The 14,817-nt window shown below is 37.7% G+C and overlaps 1 protein-coding gene across 3 annotated transcripts in view; it reads right to left on the bottom strand.

The window, feature by feature from the left end:
- Positions 1 to 14,817, bottom strand: part of RB1CC1 (RB1-inducible coiled-coil 1) — a 95,399-nt gene that overhangs the window by 61,941 nt on the left and 18,641 nt on the right. For 2 of the 3 annotated variants that reach the window (XM_011937602.1, XM_011937603.1), the window contains exons 2-5: positions 6,419 to 6,533; positions 5,099 to 5,220; positions 3,521 to 3,647; positions 3,181 to 3,351 (exon numbers count right to left, since the gene is read on the bottom strand). In XM_011937602.1, coding sequence (XP_011792992.1) covers positions 3,181 to 3,351; positions 3,521 to 3,647; positions 5,099 to 5,169 — 369 coding nt within the window. In that variant the 5' untranslated portion in view covers positions 5,170 to 5,220; positions 6,419 to 6,533. The remainder of the gene's footprint in view (positions 1 to 3,180; positions 3,352 to 3,520; positions 3,648 to 5,098; positions 5,221 to 6,418; positions 6,534 to 14,817) is intronic. The other variant, XM_011937604.1, reaches the window with a different exon arrangement.

The raw sequence follows: 14,817 nt of genomic DNA, 5'->3' as shown, positions 1-14,817 counted from the left end.
TGGAAACGCCTAGATGCCCAGGCCAGTTTGCTGCAGGGTGCAGCAAACCAGCATGGCACATGCATAGCTATGTATCAAACCTGCATGCTGTGCACATATACCCTAGAACTTAAAGTATAATAAAAATAAAAAATAAAAAAAGTAAATAAATAAATCTGGAAAGGTACATTTTTGCCTCCATCTTCCATTCTTCTTATGACTTTCTTGGCTATTTCTGGACACTGACCCTTCCATATGAATCTGAAGACCATTTTATATCCAAAACAAAACCCAAAGCTTCTCCTATGCTCCAAAAGAAATATCATGGCAATTGTAACTACAGTTCATAAGTTCATGATCATATTAAAAATGAGATACATCTTCTCATTTGTTTCATGGCCATTTGTTCATTTAAGAACAATTCGTTCATTTGTTGTGTTCATTTCTTTGTCTTATGTAACTCGTTTTACATTCTTGAATATTTTATATAGCCAAATTGTTAAGTATATTTTGAAGTTCTACAAAAATATATATATATATATATTATTTTGAAGTTTTTGTTGCTGTTCAGATTACAGTATTTTTTTCTGTTTCTATCCTAATGCAGTGGCCAGTACAGAGAAACTCTATTCATTTGGATATATTTATCACATATCCAGTCACCTTACCAAAACGCTGGAGAGGTTTTCATTAAAATCCCTTAATTTTCCAAATATGCAACCATATCATCACCTAAAAGAAATGTTTTTCATTTATCATTTTCACCATTTATTTCACTGATTTCATTTTCTTATTTCCTCAATGCTTCAAAGTACTGAACCACTGTTTCTGTTTTATACAAACACGGCCCTAGCATTTCACTAATTTAAAAGCTGCTTAGGCTGGGTATGGTAGCTCATACCTGTAATCTCAGCTGAACTTGAGAGAGATGATTTAGCGTACCTGGTGGAAAAAATTTCTAAGCAGCAAAGCATTTAAGAGGTGACTTGGGTACCGTTAAAGGCATTCAGTTTTATAAGGGAAGCAGAGCATAAAAGTTTGGAAAATTTGTAGCCTAACAACGTGATAGAAGAGAAAAATTCGTTTTCTGGGAATAAATTTAAGTTGGCTGCAGAAATTTGCACAAGTGGCAAGGAGCCTAACGTTAATCCCTAAGACCACAGGGAAAATGTCTCCAGGCTGTGTCAGAGACCTTCACAGCAGCCCCTCCCATCACACGTCCAGAGGCCTAGGAGGAAGGAGTGGTTTCATGGGCCGGCCCCAGGGTCTCCGTGCTGTGTACAGCCTAGACACTTGGTGCCCTGTCCCCCAGCCACGGCTGAAAGGGGCCAACATACAGCTCGGGCTGTGGGTGGAAGTCCCATGCTTTGGCAACGTGCACATGCTATATTGAGCCTGCAGGGGCACAGAAGTCAAGAATTGAGGTTGGGGAATACCGCCTAGATTTCAAAAGATGTATGGAAATGCCTAGATGCCCAGAAAAGTTTGTTGCAGGGGCAGGGCCCTCATGGAGAACCGGTTAGGGCAGTGCGGAAGGAAAATGCAGGGTCGGAGCCCCCAGAGTCCCTACTAGAGCACTGCCTAGTGGAGCTCTGAGAAGAGGGTCACTGTCCTCCAGACCCCAGAAGGGAAGATCCACCAATGGCTTGCGCTGTGCACCTGGAAAAACCACAGACACCAACACCAGCCCGTGAAAGCAGCCGGGAGGGAGGCTGCACCCTGCAAAGCCACAGGGAAGGAGCTGCCCCAAGTCCATGGGAACCCACCTCTTGTATTAGTGTGACTTGGATGTGAGGCCTGGAGTCAAAGGAGATCTTCTTTTTGGAGCTTTAAAACTTGGCTACCATGCTGGTTTTCGAACTTGCATGGGACCTGTAACCTCTCTGTTTTGGCCAATTTCGCCTTTCGCCTCCTGCCGTAATTCCAAGCCTCTCCAGCCATGAGGTACTGTTAAGTACAATTAAACCTCTTTTTCGTCCCAGGCTCAGGTATGTCTTTATCAGCAGCATGAAAGCAGACTGATATAGAACACTTGGCATTTGCATCTCGGGTCACTAATTCAGGATCTCAACAGCAATCATCATCTTTCTCATTTCATTTATGTATTTAAAAAATATTTTAAATATGATGCATTAAAAGAGAAATAATGCTAGCTTATATTTAATATAATTCCTGATATATATATTTCTGCCATTTTGTTTTCTTTGTACTTTCTTGTTTTCATTCTTTCGTTGAATAGTTTTAATTGCTTTCTCTCTCTAATCACTTGAAAACTATATATCCTAGTTATCCTTTAACTTATTATCATATTTAACACTTTCTCTCTCAAAATGTAGTATGTATACTTTTCAACCAAATCAAAAAACAATTCTAAAAGATTCTATTATGTAAATTCAGTTTACAGAAGTGTATTTTTTAAAATTTTGTCCTCCCAAAGCACTTTTGGACTCGTAAATGTTTATTAAATACTTTTCACACAGATGAGGTTATTTCCTTTTAATGTTGTATCCTATGTGAAAAATGGGGGTATTTGTACAAATGTATATACCGCTTAAAACAAATCTCTAAGAGTTTTACTAATTAAAGCAAATGTTCGGTAACGTTACTTATTTTTACAAAACGTAAATACTACTATTTCATTGGTTCTAACACTTTTTTTCATGATTAAAAGAAAAATGTAGCTTACTACTGACAGCTTAATGTCAATGACATTACTAGAAGGTAAACAGCAAATTAAAAAGGAAAATCAAATGACTGGAAAACAATCTGTGGCAACTGCAAGAAGCAGTGTTAAGAGCTATATATTAGAAAGAAACCTGATTCTCCTCCAGGAACTAACCATAAATATGGAAAAAATAAATACATTTTTAGAGCTATTTAAGTTCTCTGTCTATATCTACTCTAACATAGGTCTTTTATTAATTAATGTTCAAAAGTAACTATTTACATATCATTGTCTAGGAAAGAAGGTGACCAAATGATGTTAAGACAGCTGTTCCACTCTAAAATACTGTCATTATCAAAGTAGAATAACTAGCAATGTATGACCCAGAAATTTTAAAACTAGATTAACCACAAAATATTTTCAGTTTATTTGTCAAACTTCTTGCATGCTTCCTATGCAATTTAGACTACTGTGCTATTTAGATCCGAATGCTTTTAGAAGCAATCAGTTAGTTAAAATAATTGTTTATATCTTACCACTGCAAGCTGTGTCCTTGAAGCAACAGTATGAAAAACTGCAGGCATCATAAGAGATTCTTCAACTTTTATTTCCATGTCATTTTCTGTCGAAAAGGTAGTTTTAGGAATAGCAGGTGGACGATCACATAAGATCATTTCTTTGTTAAAAAGAAAAATTGGATTTGTATCCTATATTTTTTAAAAAAGGAGAAATAACCAAAATAAAATGTTATAAATACTGAACGTGCACATTGCCTTCAATATATGAAGCAAATAAACCTTACTTTTGAACACCGAGTTCCCAATGTGATGTCCAGGTGGTGTGCATTCCTGTGTGAAAGGACTCTTGAATACCTACCGTCCCAGCACTGTAGGTACACACTCTTCGATCTGCAGCCATGCATTCTCCTCCATTAACCACCAGCACCTGGTGTTGAATAGCAATCTTGTATTTGCTTTGAATGGCATGTTTAAGGTCTGCCACACTTCAAAAAAATGAAATAAAATAAATCAGTTGTTTATATTTGCCCAATGACTTTATTTTCCAAGTAGTACTATGTAAAAACACCTTAGAGGTTAATGAATTTCGCTCTAAAACTTTCCCCAAACACAGTAATAAAGAATACAAGCTTCCTATCTAATGAACTGGATTCCCTAACAACTGACTGATCTTAGGTAAATAACTCGCCCATGCATCATATCTAGAAGTGAGTCTATGAAATGGAGGCAGTAGACACATTTATTTTCGAGTTATCTATATAACATAGCAAAGGAATATGCTCAAACTGATTATCAGGTCTGTTAAAATCCTCAGGCACATAATTTTTGTTAAAATCTCCACACATTTTAGAAACTACATTAAGTCTAGCACCTCTGAAGATTCCTTCCTAGCCCTGTATTCCAAAACATCATTCATGTAAGGGTAAAACCAAGCTTAATGAAAACTAATTCTGGAAAAAAAAAAAATCCGTAATTCAATTTTTACAATAAAGATTATTATTTCACACATTATTTATAATAATTCCAGTGTCAGATTTATTCTGCATTGCCATCAAGTCTTTACTATTATGGTCACTATAAAAATATAAGACAGCGTTGGAAACGATATTTACTACTTCGATTTTCTTCCTGTCCTGTCAAGCTAGAGAATTATTAGATACCTGAGTCCCACTAAATTTGGCTGAAAATATTAAATTTATTTTTTCTCTCATTAATAGACAAAATAAACCTATTGAAATTTATTCATAAACTGAATAAAAACAAATGATCAAAAACCATGGAAGTGATTACACATTGTTTTATGAAACTTCCAATGATTCCCTTAACAATGGCCTGTGAAACGCAGAACAGCAATTGACTATAGGTTATATAACAATGGAAATCAGTTTGTTTTCTGGGTAGATCTATTTACTGTGAATATTATATTCATGGCAACAGGACAAAGCACAATTTAAGGAATGTAATTAGTATTTTAGAGAAGGACAACAATTATATATAAAATATGTTGGGATAAAAGATTTAAGACTTGCCATTATGTGGCTTTTTTTTTTTTTTTTTTGAGAGTCCTGCACACTCGCCAGGCTGGAGTGCAGTGGCGTGATCTCGACTCACTGCAACCTCCATCCCCTGGGGGTTCAAGTGATTCTCCTGCCTCACCCTCCTGATTAGCTGGGACTACAGGTGCACGCCACCACACCCAAGTTAATTTTTGTATTTTTAGTAGAAATGGGGTTTCACCATGTTGGCCAGGATGGTCTCGATCTCTTGACCTTGTGATCCACCTGCCTCGGCCTCCCAAAGTGCTGGGATTACAGGCGTGAGGCACCAAGCCCAGCCGCCACTATGCTACTTTTTAAACAGTAGAGTAATATTTCTTTAACTTTCTGCATGCAGACAGAATGCAACACTGAAAAAAAATAAATGAAATACAACTCACGTTTGCACTGTAAGTTCAGTGTCAAATGTTAGAGTAGTTCCAGTGTTAACCAGAAATACATATAACTTCATGATGATTTATCTGAATTCTGTGAGCTTATACCTCACCCTCTGATACGGTTACTAGAAGAAACAAGAAAAGTGATCAATTTTACAAATGCAACTACAATCACAAATACTATCATCACTGTGACACACTACAGTATTACTATATAAGTAACAAAAATATCAAAACGGGCTTTGAGGTCTAGGATGGCTAACTGGACAGTTCAGTAAACTCAATGCTTAAAACACATAAAAATAAACAGTAATGAGATCAGTGAAAAGAAAAGCATAACTGTTCTGCCATAGGAAAAGAATAAAACAGTTGGTCAAACATCTTATCCCTGACAGTTTTCCCCCCACTGCTTCCTCAACATAATAAAAAAATACATTAGTATTAAGGTTTAACTTACTGATCACAAATTAAGAGTAGTCATTACTTGCAAATTGGGAAATGAATCCCAATTCCTTCCATCAGCTGCCTGTTGATCTGCATTTTACCTCTACACTGAGCTGGAAATCCTCCATAAGAAACTCCTTAATAGTTCCATCACTTTGTATAACAGTAGCAAGGGTACAGGTCTAGAAATCAGAATATTTAAAACAACTCTGCCATTAACATGCCCAAGGAAAAACCTCATCTAGAAAATAAAGCTTCTTCATCTATAAAATGAGGGTGACACAGACGACCAGGCACAGTGGCTCATGCCTGTAATCCCAGAACTTTAGGAGGCCAACGCAGGAGGATCCCTTGAGGCCAGGAGTTCAAGACTAGCCTGGGCAACACGGCAACACCCTGTCTGCACAAAATGTTTAAAAAATTAGACACACTTCATGATGCACGCCTGTGGTCCCAGCTACTTGGGAGGCTGAGGCAAGAGGATGGCCCGAGCCAAGGAGTTCAAGACTGCAGTGAGCTACGACTGTGCCACTGCACTCCAGCCTGGGCAACAGAGAAAGGCCCTATCTCAAAACAAAAAGAGAAAGGAAAAAAAACTTAAAATAATGACATATAAAGGGGACAGATTTCATGGTCTACCATTTTATTTTCAACAAATAGAGGAAAAGATCGACAAGATTAATGAAACTGGTGAACGATAACTATAAATAAATTCCCAGAAAGTAGTAGGTATCTTTACTTATGCTCTTTCCACATAAGCCTTTAGAGAATTATTAGAGAAGGCAAAAGCAAATAAGGTTTTCAAATTAAGATTTCCAGAATCATCATTTTAAAGACAATAGATTAAACTCTGCTAAACAGGTAGAAACTGTGACTTACCGTCAGGCACTGTGAAAAGGACTACCACTTTTCTTTAAAAGTAGATTAAAACTGGTTTATGTTTGCTTTGCTTGAGATTGGCAACTGAATGGCATTACTGGTTAAACTCAGAGAACTGGAAAACAAAAATTTCTGGTTATAAAGAGAAACAATTCAGTATGAAACAACATATGGTTATTGTTCCTTTCTTCCTTTTAAAACTACCATCTGTAAGAATAATCTCTACTCAGGCCCTTCTACCTGCACATTCACTATAATACCAACCACATGACTTCAACCCACATCAATCCATGGCAACAAACAAAAGTTACCAATAAATTCCTCAAAACTGCCATTTCTACAACAATTTCTCATTCCTTAAAATATTATGGTAAAGAAGTATCCAGGCAGTGGAGTCAGAAAGCTTGGGTTTGGTTTGGGGTCCATTACTTGCAATTACATGATCTTGGACAACTGTTTCGGCTTCCTCTTTTGTAAACAGGAATAAAAATGGCACCTGCAGCAGACAGCCTCTAAGACAGCAGCAATTATCTGTACCACATCCACCTACTGTATTCATACTCCAGTGAAATCCCCACCCTCAGGTGTAGGCAGGGTCTGTGATCTGTTTCTAACCAAAAAAATACTGCAAAGGTGATGGGATATCATGTAAGTGATTGTTACTTAAGATTGTAACTCCCATTTTGCAAGCTGACTCTCTCTCTTGCCGCGTTGATGACATAAGCTGCCATATGGAAAGACCCACTTGGTAAGAAATTGAAGATGGCCAGCTAGCAAGAAGCTAAGGGTCTCAGTCTGATAACTCTCAAGGAACTGAATCTTGACAACCAACACAAGCCCATAAACAGATCCTTTCCTAGTTGAGCCTCAGACAAGACCTCAGCCCTGGCCAACACTTTGAAGTCTTGCAGAGACCCAAAAGGGTCCAGTGAAGCCATGACCAGAATCTATAAAATAATAGATTTATGTTGCTTCAAACAACCAAATTTATGGTAATTTCTCACTCAACAATAGATGATTAATATAACACAACCATAGCACAGGGATACTAGGAGGACATTGTGGGAAGTCAGGGACCCCAAACGGAGGAACCGGCTGGAGCTGCGGCAGAGCAACATAAATTGGGAAGATTTCGTGGACATTTATCAGTTCCCATATAACACTTTTATAATTTCTTATGCCTGTCTTTAATCTCTTAATCTTGTTATCTTTGTAAGCTGAGGATGTACGTCATCTCAGGACCACTCTGATAATTGTGTTAACTGTCAAAACTGGTCGTAAAACATGTGTGTTTGAACAATATGAAATCAGTGCACCTTGAAAAAGAACAGAGTAACAGCGATTTTTAGGGAATAAGGGAAGACAACCATAAGGTCTGACTGCCTATGGGATCGGGCAAAAAAGAGTCATATTTTTCTTCTTGCAGAGAGCCTATAAATGGATGTGCAAGTAGGAAAGATATTGCTAAATTCTTTTCCTAGCAAGGAATATTAATACCCTGGGAAAGGAATGCATTCCTGGGGGGAGGTCTATAAACAGCTGCTCTGTGAATGTCTGTCTTATGCGGTTGAGATAAGGACAGAGACACACCCTGGTCTCCTGCAGTACTCTCAGGTTTACTAGGGTGGGGAAAAACTCCGCCCTGGTAAATTTGTGGTCAGACTGGTTCTCTGCTCTCAAACCCTGTTTTCTGTTGTTTAAGATGTTTATCAAGACAATACATGCACCATTGAACACAGACCCTTATCAGTAGTCCTGCTTTTGCCTTTTGTCCTGTTCCCTCAGAAGTATGTGATCTTTGTTAGACTCTTACTAGTAGTTTTGCTTTTTGCCCTTTGAAGCATGTGATCTTGTACCTACCCCCTGTTCTTACACCCTCACCCCTTTTGAAACCCTTAATAAAAACTTGCTGGTTTTGAGGCTCATGCGGGCGGGCATCAAGGTCCTACCGATATGTGATGTCACCCCTAGCAGCCCAGCTGTAAAATTCCTCTCTTTATTTCTCAGCTGGTCGACACTAATGGAAAATAGAAAGAGCCTACACTGAAATATTGGGGGCGGGTTCCCCCAAAAGGACATCAAAGAAAAAACATGGTATTTGGCAGATAAGTCAACTCTCCAAAATTTGGGAGGGATCTCAGTCGCCTTACCTTTGTAGTAGAGTTCACTTACTCCCATAGCTGCTGCTACCACCACTGTTGATTGCTGACTCCCAAATCTTTTCTAAACTATCTATCCAATCCCTCTCAAACTCAACAAATTCAAATCAATCTCCTATATGCATTTCTTCAATATTATTGTTTCTAAAACCAAGCTTTTTACTTCTCTGCCCCTTAATCCTCCTTGCTTTAATTTTTCATCTCTCTTTGTTGATGAAGTCTACATTCACCCAATCTCTCACATATTATCCTAGATTGGTCTTCCTTTTGTCCTGTAAATTCTAACATTTAAATACTTAATCACATGATATCCCTATTCCTATCCCTACTGCCTTAAATCAGACCCTGTTTTCAACCTGCACGGATTTCCTCAATCACTAGTCCGTCAACCTCCACGCGCCTTCAAAGAAATCTTCCTACATGCTAGGTTGATCCAAGTTTTCCTGCTGCTTTAAAATTCAAGACAGTTATGACTTTTATGGCAGCAGCTACACTTTGTATTCATTATATCCCAGGAAACTATTTTAAATGCTTTATTAAATGACGATAACACCCAAGACAGAAGTATAATATGCTCTTCCTTTCCACCACAACTTTTCACCCTCATCCTCTACCCCTCTCCCAGCTTGTCAGTCCCAAATATCACACTGCTTAAACTCCCTAAACAAATCCAGCTGTTAAAGTCTCTGAGTCTTCATAGGGCAGTTCTCTCTGCTTAAGATTCTATTTGCCCTGCCTGCTATGATCACCCCTTCCACCTGCCTTACCCTCACACACATCTTCTTTCAGACTCAGGAGAACTGCTTGAACTGGGAGGCGGAGGTTGTAGTGAGCTGGGCTCATACCACTATACTCCAGTCTAGGCGACAGAGCCAGACTCTTTCTTTTTTTTTTTTTTTAAAAAAAGCAGTATCTACAGCCAGGGAAAGTAGGCATAATTATCATAAATGTGATACTTTCTAGGAAATATGTGGAGAGTGACAGGGAACTATGAAAGGCACTTAACAGATTGACAGAAGACTGGCCAGAAGGTGCAGACCTAGAAAAGTCATGCATATCTGAGAGATGTTAACAAAAGGAAGCTAGAGATAAGCAGGGAATCAGATGACTGTATTAAATAAAGATCTGCTGAATGAATGAGTAAATGAATACCAAATCCAAAAGCATAGGCTTTGTCTTACAGCTTAAAAAGAGGCATTTTGTTTTCTCAGAGATTAGGTAGCCAAGGTATGCTGACTAAAGTGGAAGGAATATATTCATTCATTCATTCATCCAAATCCAAAACACATGTATTGATATTATGTGCCAGGACTGTGTATTCTGCGGGGAAAAAAACAGACATAATCTTTGTCCTCATGGAGTTCACAGTCTTGAAGGAGAAAGCAGCATTAAACAAAAACAAAACAAACATGATATAAGTTGTAATAAACACACAAAAGAAGAGTGGGTAGGAAGAAGGACTTACTTTAGATTTACGGGATCAAAGGAGGCCTCTATGCGGGTTACATATAAATGGTATTGTTGGGATAAGAGAAGGACTGAACTGAGAAGATGTAAAGCAGTACAATGAGACACACCATTTTTGTGAGACTAAACACAAAATCTTAAGTAATAATCACTGTATTGTTTTTTCTTTTCTCGTTTTCCTTTGAATATTATCTTTGTCTTGATATAATTCCACAGTTAGAGAAAAATTACAAGAATAGTACAAAGAACTTCCCTGTCCCCTTTACTCAGATCACCAACTGTGAACACTTGTGTTCTATTTGCTTTACCACTTGTATCAGTGCACACTCCATACATGCTCTCCACATACATATAGAGATATATTTTTTCCTGAACTACATGTGAGTAATTTGCAGACAGAATTTTCCTTTATCCATAAATACTTCAGAATGTCTTACCTAACAGCAATAATTTTCTCTTACAAAACCAAAGTACATTTATCAAATCATAAAATTTAACATTGATGCACTATTATTATCTAATCTACAGTCCATATTCAAACTACTGCCCCAATAATATCCTTTGTAGTTCTCCCCCCTCCTCAGATCTAGGATTTATTTCAGGATCATCATATTGCTTTTAGCTATAGTATCTATTTAATCTCCTCCAATCTGGGACAGTTCAACTTTTCCTTTGCATGTTCTACAGCCAATACATTGCTTTCAATATCAGAAGCTTTAGAAATCATTAAAGAGTAAAGATGACCTCAGTTCCATTCTCGTCTTCCATGATGCTTAAAGCAAACTGAGGGGAACTCCAATAAGCTATAGCAGCTGTGTGCCTTTAAACAAACACTAATCTCTTCATTTTACATGCACACGCCTCACCCTAAGAAACCACAATCATAAACAATGCTGACCAAAAAAAGCTGAAAGAAATAAACCTACTTCAGAATGAGTTTGTCTACATACCTGATGAACAATTTAAACTATTTTAAGGATAGTTTTGATTACAGTGGCTCTGGAATTTAGGTTAAAATTAATTTAAACTACTTCAAGGATAGTTTTGGTAACTGTCACTCTAGAACTTAAAATTTGACTCCAGTATACAAATTTCTAACAGCTCCTAAGTGATGTTAATGACAATATCATTTTCCCATGTTTTCATCCATTGTTTACAGTCTTAAGACTGGCATCTTTAATCAGAAGCCTCTTCTAAATTTTCACTCTCTACATCCTCACTAACTGTCAGCTACCAAAAGTCTACCCAAGAATAGCACAGGGAAAAAACTAACTACTAACATAAGGCATCACTTCCCCATGGGTCTACCAGTACTGGTAATCTATGAGGAAATGTAATGCTCATGGCTTTCATGGCCACAAATGCTCTTCTTTTCTTCACATGTCCCAAGTATATGGCACATAAAATAAATCATAATCATTGCTAATACTGAGTTATTTGTTGTATACCACTCATTATGCTAAGTAGTTTTACATGCATGACTTCATTTATCATTACATGTATGACTTCATTTATCATTACATGTAATACATTCATATCATTAGTGTTTTTATTTGCAGATGAGAAATTATGATTCAGATTAAATTTGTCTAAAGGAATAGACTTAGTAAGCCAAAACAAAAGTAAACATAGCCGGGGTGTGAACACAGGTCAATAAATATGTTCATTCAATAAAAATACCACCTGAGAATTTAGTAGTTACCAGGCATTTTCTTAACTCTGGGAATAAAATACAAAATAATAAAATTGTCAGCTCTCATGAATGTTAATATCATAGTGGGCAACATGAAAATTTTATATTTATATAAAACTCCATGATACCTACTTTCAGGGGGAAAAAAGCTACAAAAAAGCATTTTTTTTTTAAGTAAAAACAAACATGAAATTCCAAAATACATACTTCCACTTTGCTTTTATTCTTTAGAGATAATGATACTGTTGGCATAGCAATAGCTTCCATTGACTGGAAACACGACGTAAGAACTGTATGAAGTACATGATATTCTCGCAAATATAGTGAGAAAGGTTAAGAATTATCTGCATCATTCAAATGACAAAACTATGGCTCAAAGAAGTTGTTTCCTAAAGTCACATAGAAAGAAAGTCATCAAAACTTAAAATCTATAGCTGGATCACAGAGAAAAAAGAACATGAACATACTACATTAAAATTCCTTACATAAGATTACATGTAGTAAGCATATTCTATGACTTGGGACTTTACCATTCCTTTAGAAATACCAGCACTTTTTCCCCCTTGAGATTTTCTCCTTTATGTGACCATTTAAAAAATTTCCTTTACTAAATACAATACAAAAAAAAACCCTCTTTCAATATGAGGTAAGAAGAGTAGAATAACAGAGCACTTTAAATGTGACAAGGTAAGGTTTTCAACGGAAAGCGAAGTCATCATCCAAGAAATGGCATGGACTCAGATCCTGAGAAAACAAGATTTCCCTGTGTCCATAAATGAAAAGGTGATCTTCACCTACAACCATCTGATCTTCCACAAACCTGACAGAAACAAGCAATGGGGAAAGGATTTCCTATTTAATAAACGGTGCTGGGAGTTTCGGCTAGCCATATGCAGAAAACTGAAACGGAATCCCTTCCTTACGCCACATACCAAAATCAACTCAAGATGGATTAAAGACTTAAATGTAAAACCCAAAACTATTAAACCCTAGAAGAAACTAGGCAATACCATTCCGAACATAGGCACCGCAAAGATTTCATGACAAAAAAGCCAAAAGCAATGGCAACAAAAGCAGAAATTGACAAATGGGATCTAATTAAACTAAAGAGCTTCTGCACAGCAAAACAAACTATCATCAGAGTGTACAGACAACCTACAGGATAGAAGAAAATTTTTGCAATCTATCGATCTGACAAAGGCCTAATACCCAGCATCTCCAAGGAACTTAAACAAATTTACAAGAAAAAGAAAACATACATGCAGCCAACAAACACAAAAAGCAAGCTCAACATCAAAGATCATTAGAGAAATGTAAAGCAAAACCATAATGATATATCATCTTACACCAGTCAGAATGGATATTATTAAAAAGTCAAAAAAACAAAACAAAAAACAAACAAAAAAACAAAAACAAGATGCTGGCAAGGTTGTAGAGAAAAAAGAATGCTTTTACTCTGTTGGTGGGAGTGTAAATTAGTTCAACCATTGTGGAAGACAGTGTGGTGATTCCTCAAAGACCTTGAGGCAGAAATACCATTTAACCCAGCAATTCCATTACTGATGAGAATATATAGACACATGGGGGTAGGGTGGGGGAAAAAACACTCACTGGGGCCTGTCAGAGGGTGGAGGTTGGGAGGAGGGACAGCATCAGGAAGAATAGCTAATGGATGCTGGGCTTAATACTTAGGTGATGGGATGATCTGTGCAGCAAACCACCACGGCACGTTTATCTATGTGACAAACCTGTATATTCTGCACATGCACCCTTTAACTTAAAATTTAAGAAAAGAAAAGGTGACCTTGGCATGTAGCAGAGAGAAATTTTTCCATACCTGGTCATCCTGGCAGTGTGGAATTCTCTAGAAATATGCATACTGAATACTTCCATACCTGGTCATCCCGGCAGTGTGGAATTCTCTAGAAATATGCATACTGAATACTTCATAGCTAAAGAAACATACAGAGGAGAACCTACCTATCATAGCCAAGAACAGAGCTGAGTGTTTAACACGGACAGCTGCCCCTTTGCACCCTTACACACTTCACTCCCAGGGCACACACTGAGGCCACCTACAAATAGGGAACTCCACTGCTGCTGCTAGTAACTTCAGGGCAGTCAGGAGTATAATCTTGGCTCTCCAGTGGAACACCCAACAGGTCACATGGTCTCCCACAGGGCTTTCAGGAGGAAGAGGAGGGTGATTCCGGATCTGTTTTCAAAGCAGAAAGTAAAATGGCGTTGGCCTCTACTCCCAGGCTCATCCCCCTCGGGTAGTCCCTTGTGGATCCAAAGATAGTCTCAAACTGATGCCAACTGGGCACAAAACATGCCCACCATCCTGGATGGCTCATCCCAGACAAATGGGACCAAGCAGGAGTCTTTTTCTTATTACATTAAACATCTACACATCATAGCCTCAATTTTGCCTCTTGGACAGTAAAGCCTAAAATACTTAACTATCTGATCTTTTAGAGAGAAAGCGTGTGCCTCTTCCTCTAAAGCTTAAGCAACTACAGCCATTTCAGTAAGAGCTGAACATACCTTAGTTAATACCAGGCATCTACTAGTGAAGGACTGAACCTCCTGGCAAGCGGCACTTCCATCATATGGAAGTGACAGCAACAATACAAAGAAGTCCTGCCAGGAGACAGACCCAATTTCCCAGTTTTCTTTCTAACAGATGATAGACCCAGGACTGATCACAGAATGACTGGTATTCTAGCTTAGTGGGAGAGGAAAGGGTAGAAAACCAAAAAGAGGAAGTTGTTTTCCATACCTGCCACCCATCATTTAATTCAAATATCCAAAGATGTGACTGCTGGTGAGAATGACAATAACAAGTGACTAAGGATTACTATTAGCTTTTTAGTAAGAGTTCCTATAAATAAGAAAATCACAAAGACTCACAACAGATAAATAGGCAAAGGGCATGGGTAGGTTATCAAATGGTTAACAAATGTGGAAAATACTGAGGCCTCTGCAGTAATCAAAGAAATACAAATCTAAAGAGAAGACAATATTTTTCACCTACCAAGCAAGCAAGATTTTCGACCTAAGATTCCAAGGTTTTTAAC

Source organism: Colobus angolensis, unplaced genomic scaffold (assembly GCF_000951035.1).
Source record: "Colobus angolensis palliatus isolate OR3802 unplaced genomic scaffold, Cang.pa_1.0 Scaffold166, whole genome shotgun sequence".
NCBI classification, from domain to species: Eukaryota; Metazoa; Chordata; class Mammalia; order Primates; family Cercopithecidae; genus Colobus; species Colobus angolensis.
Note: the sequence above shows the minus strand (reverse complement) of the source record. Positions and strands in the feature narration are given on the sequence as shown.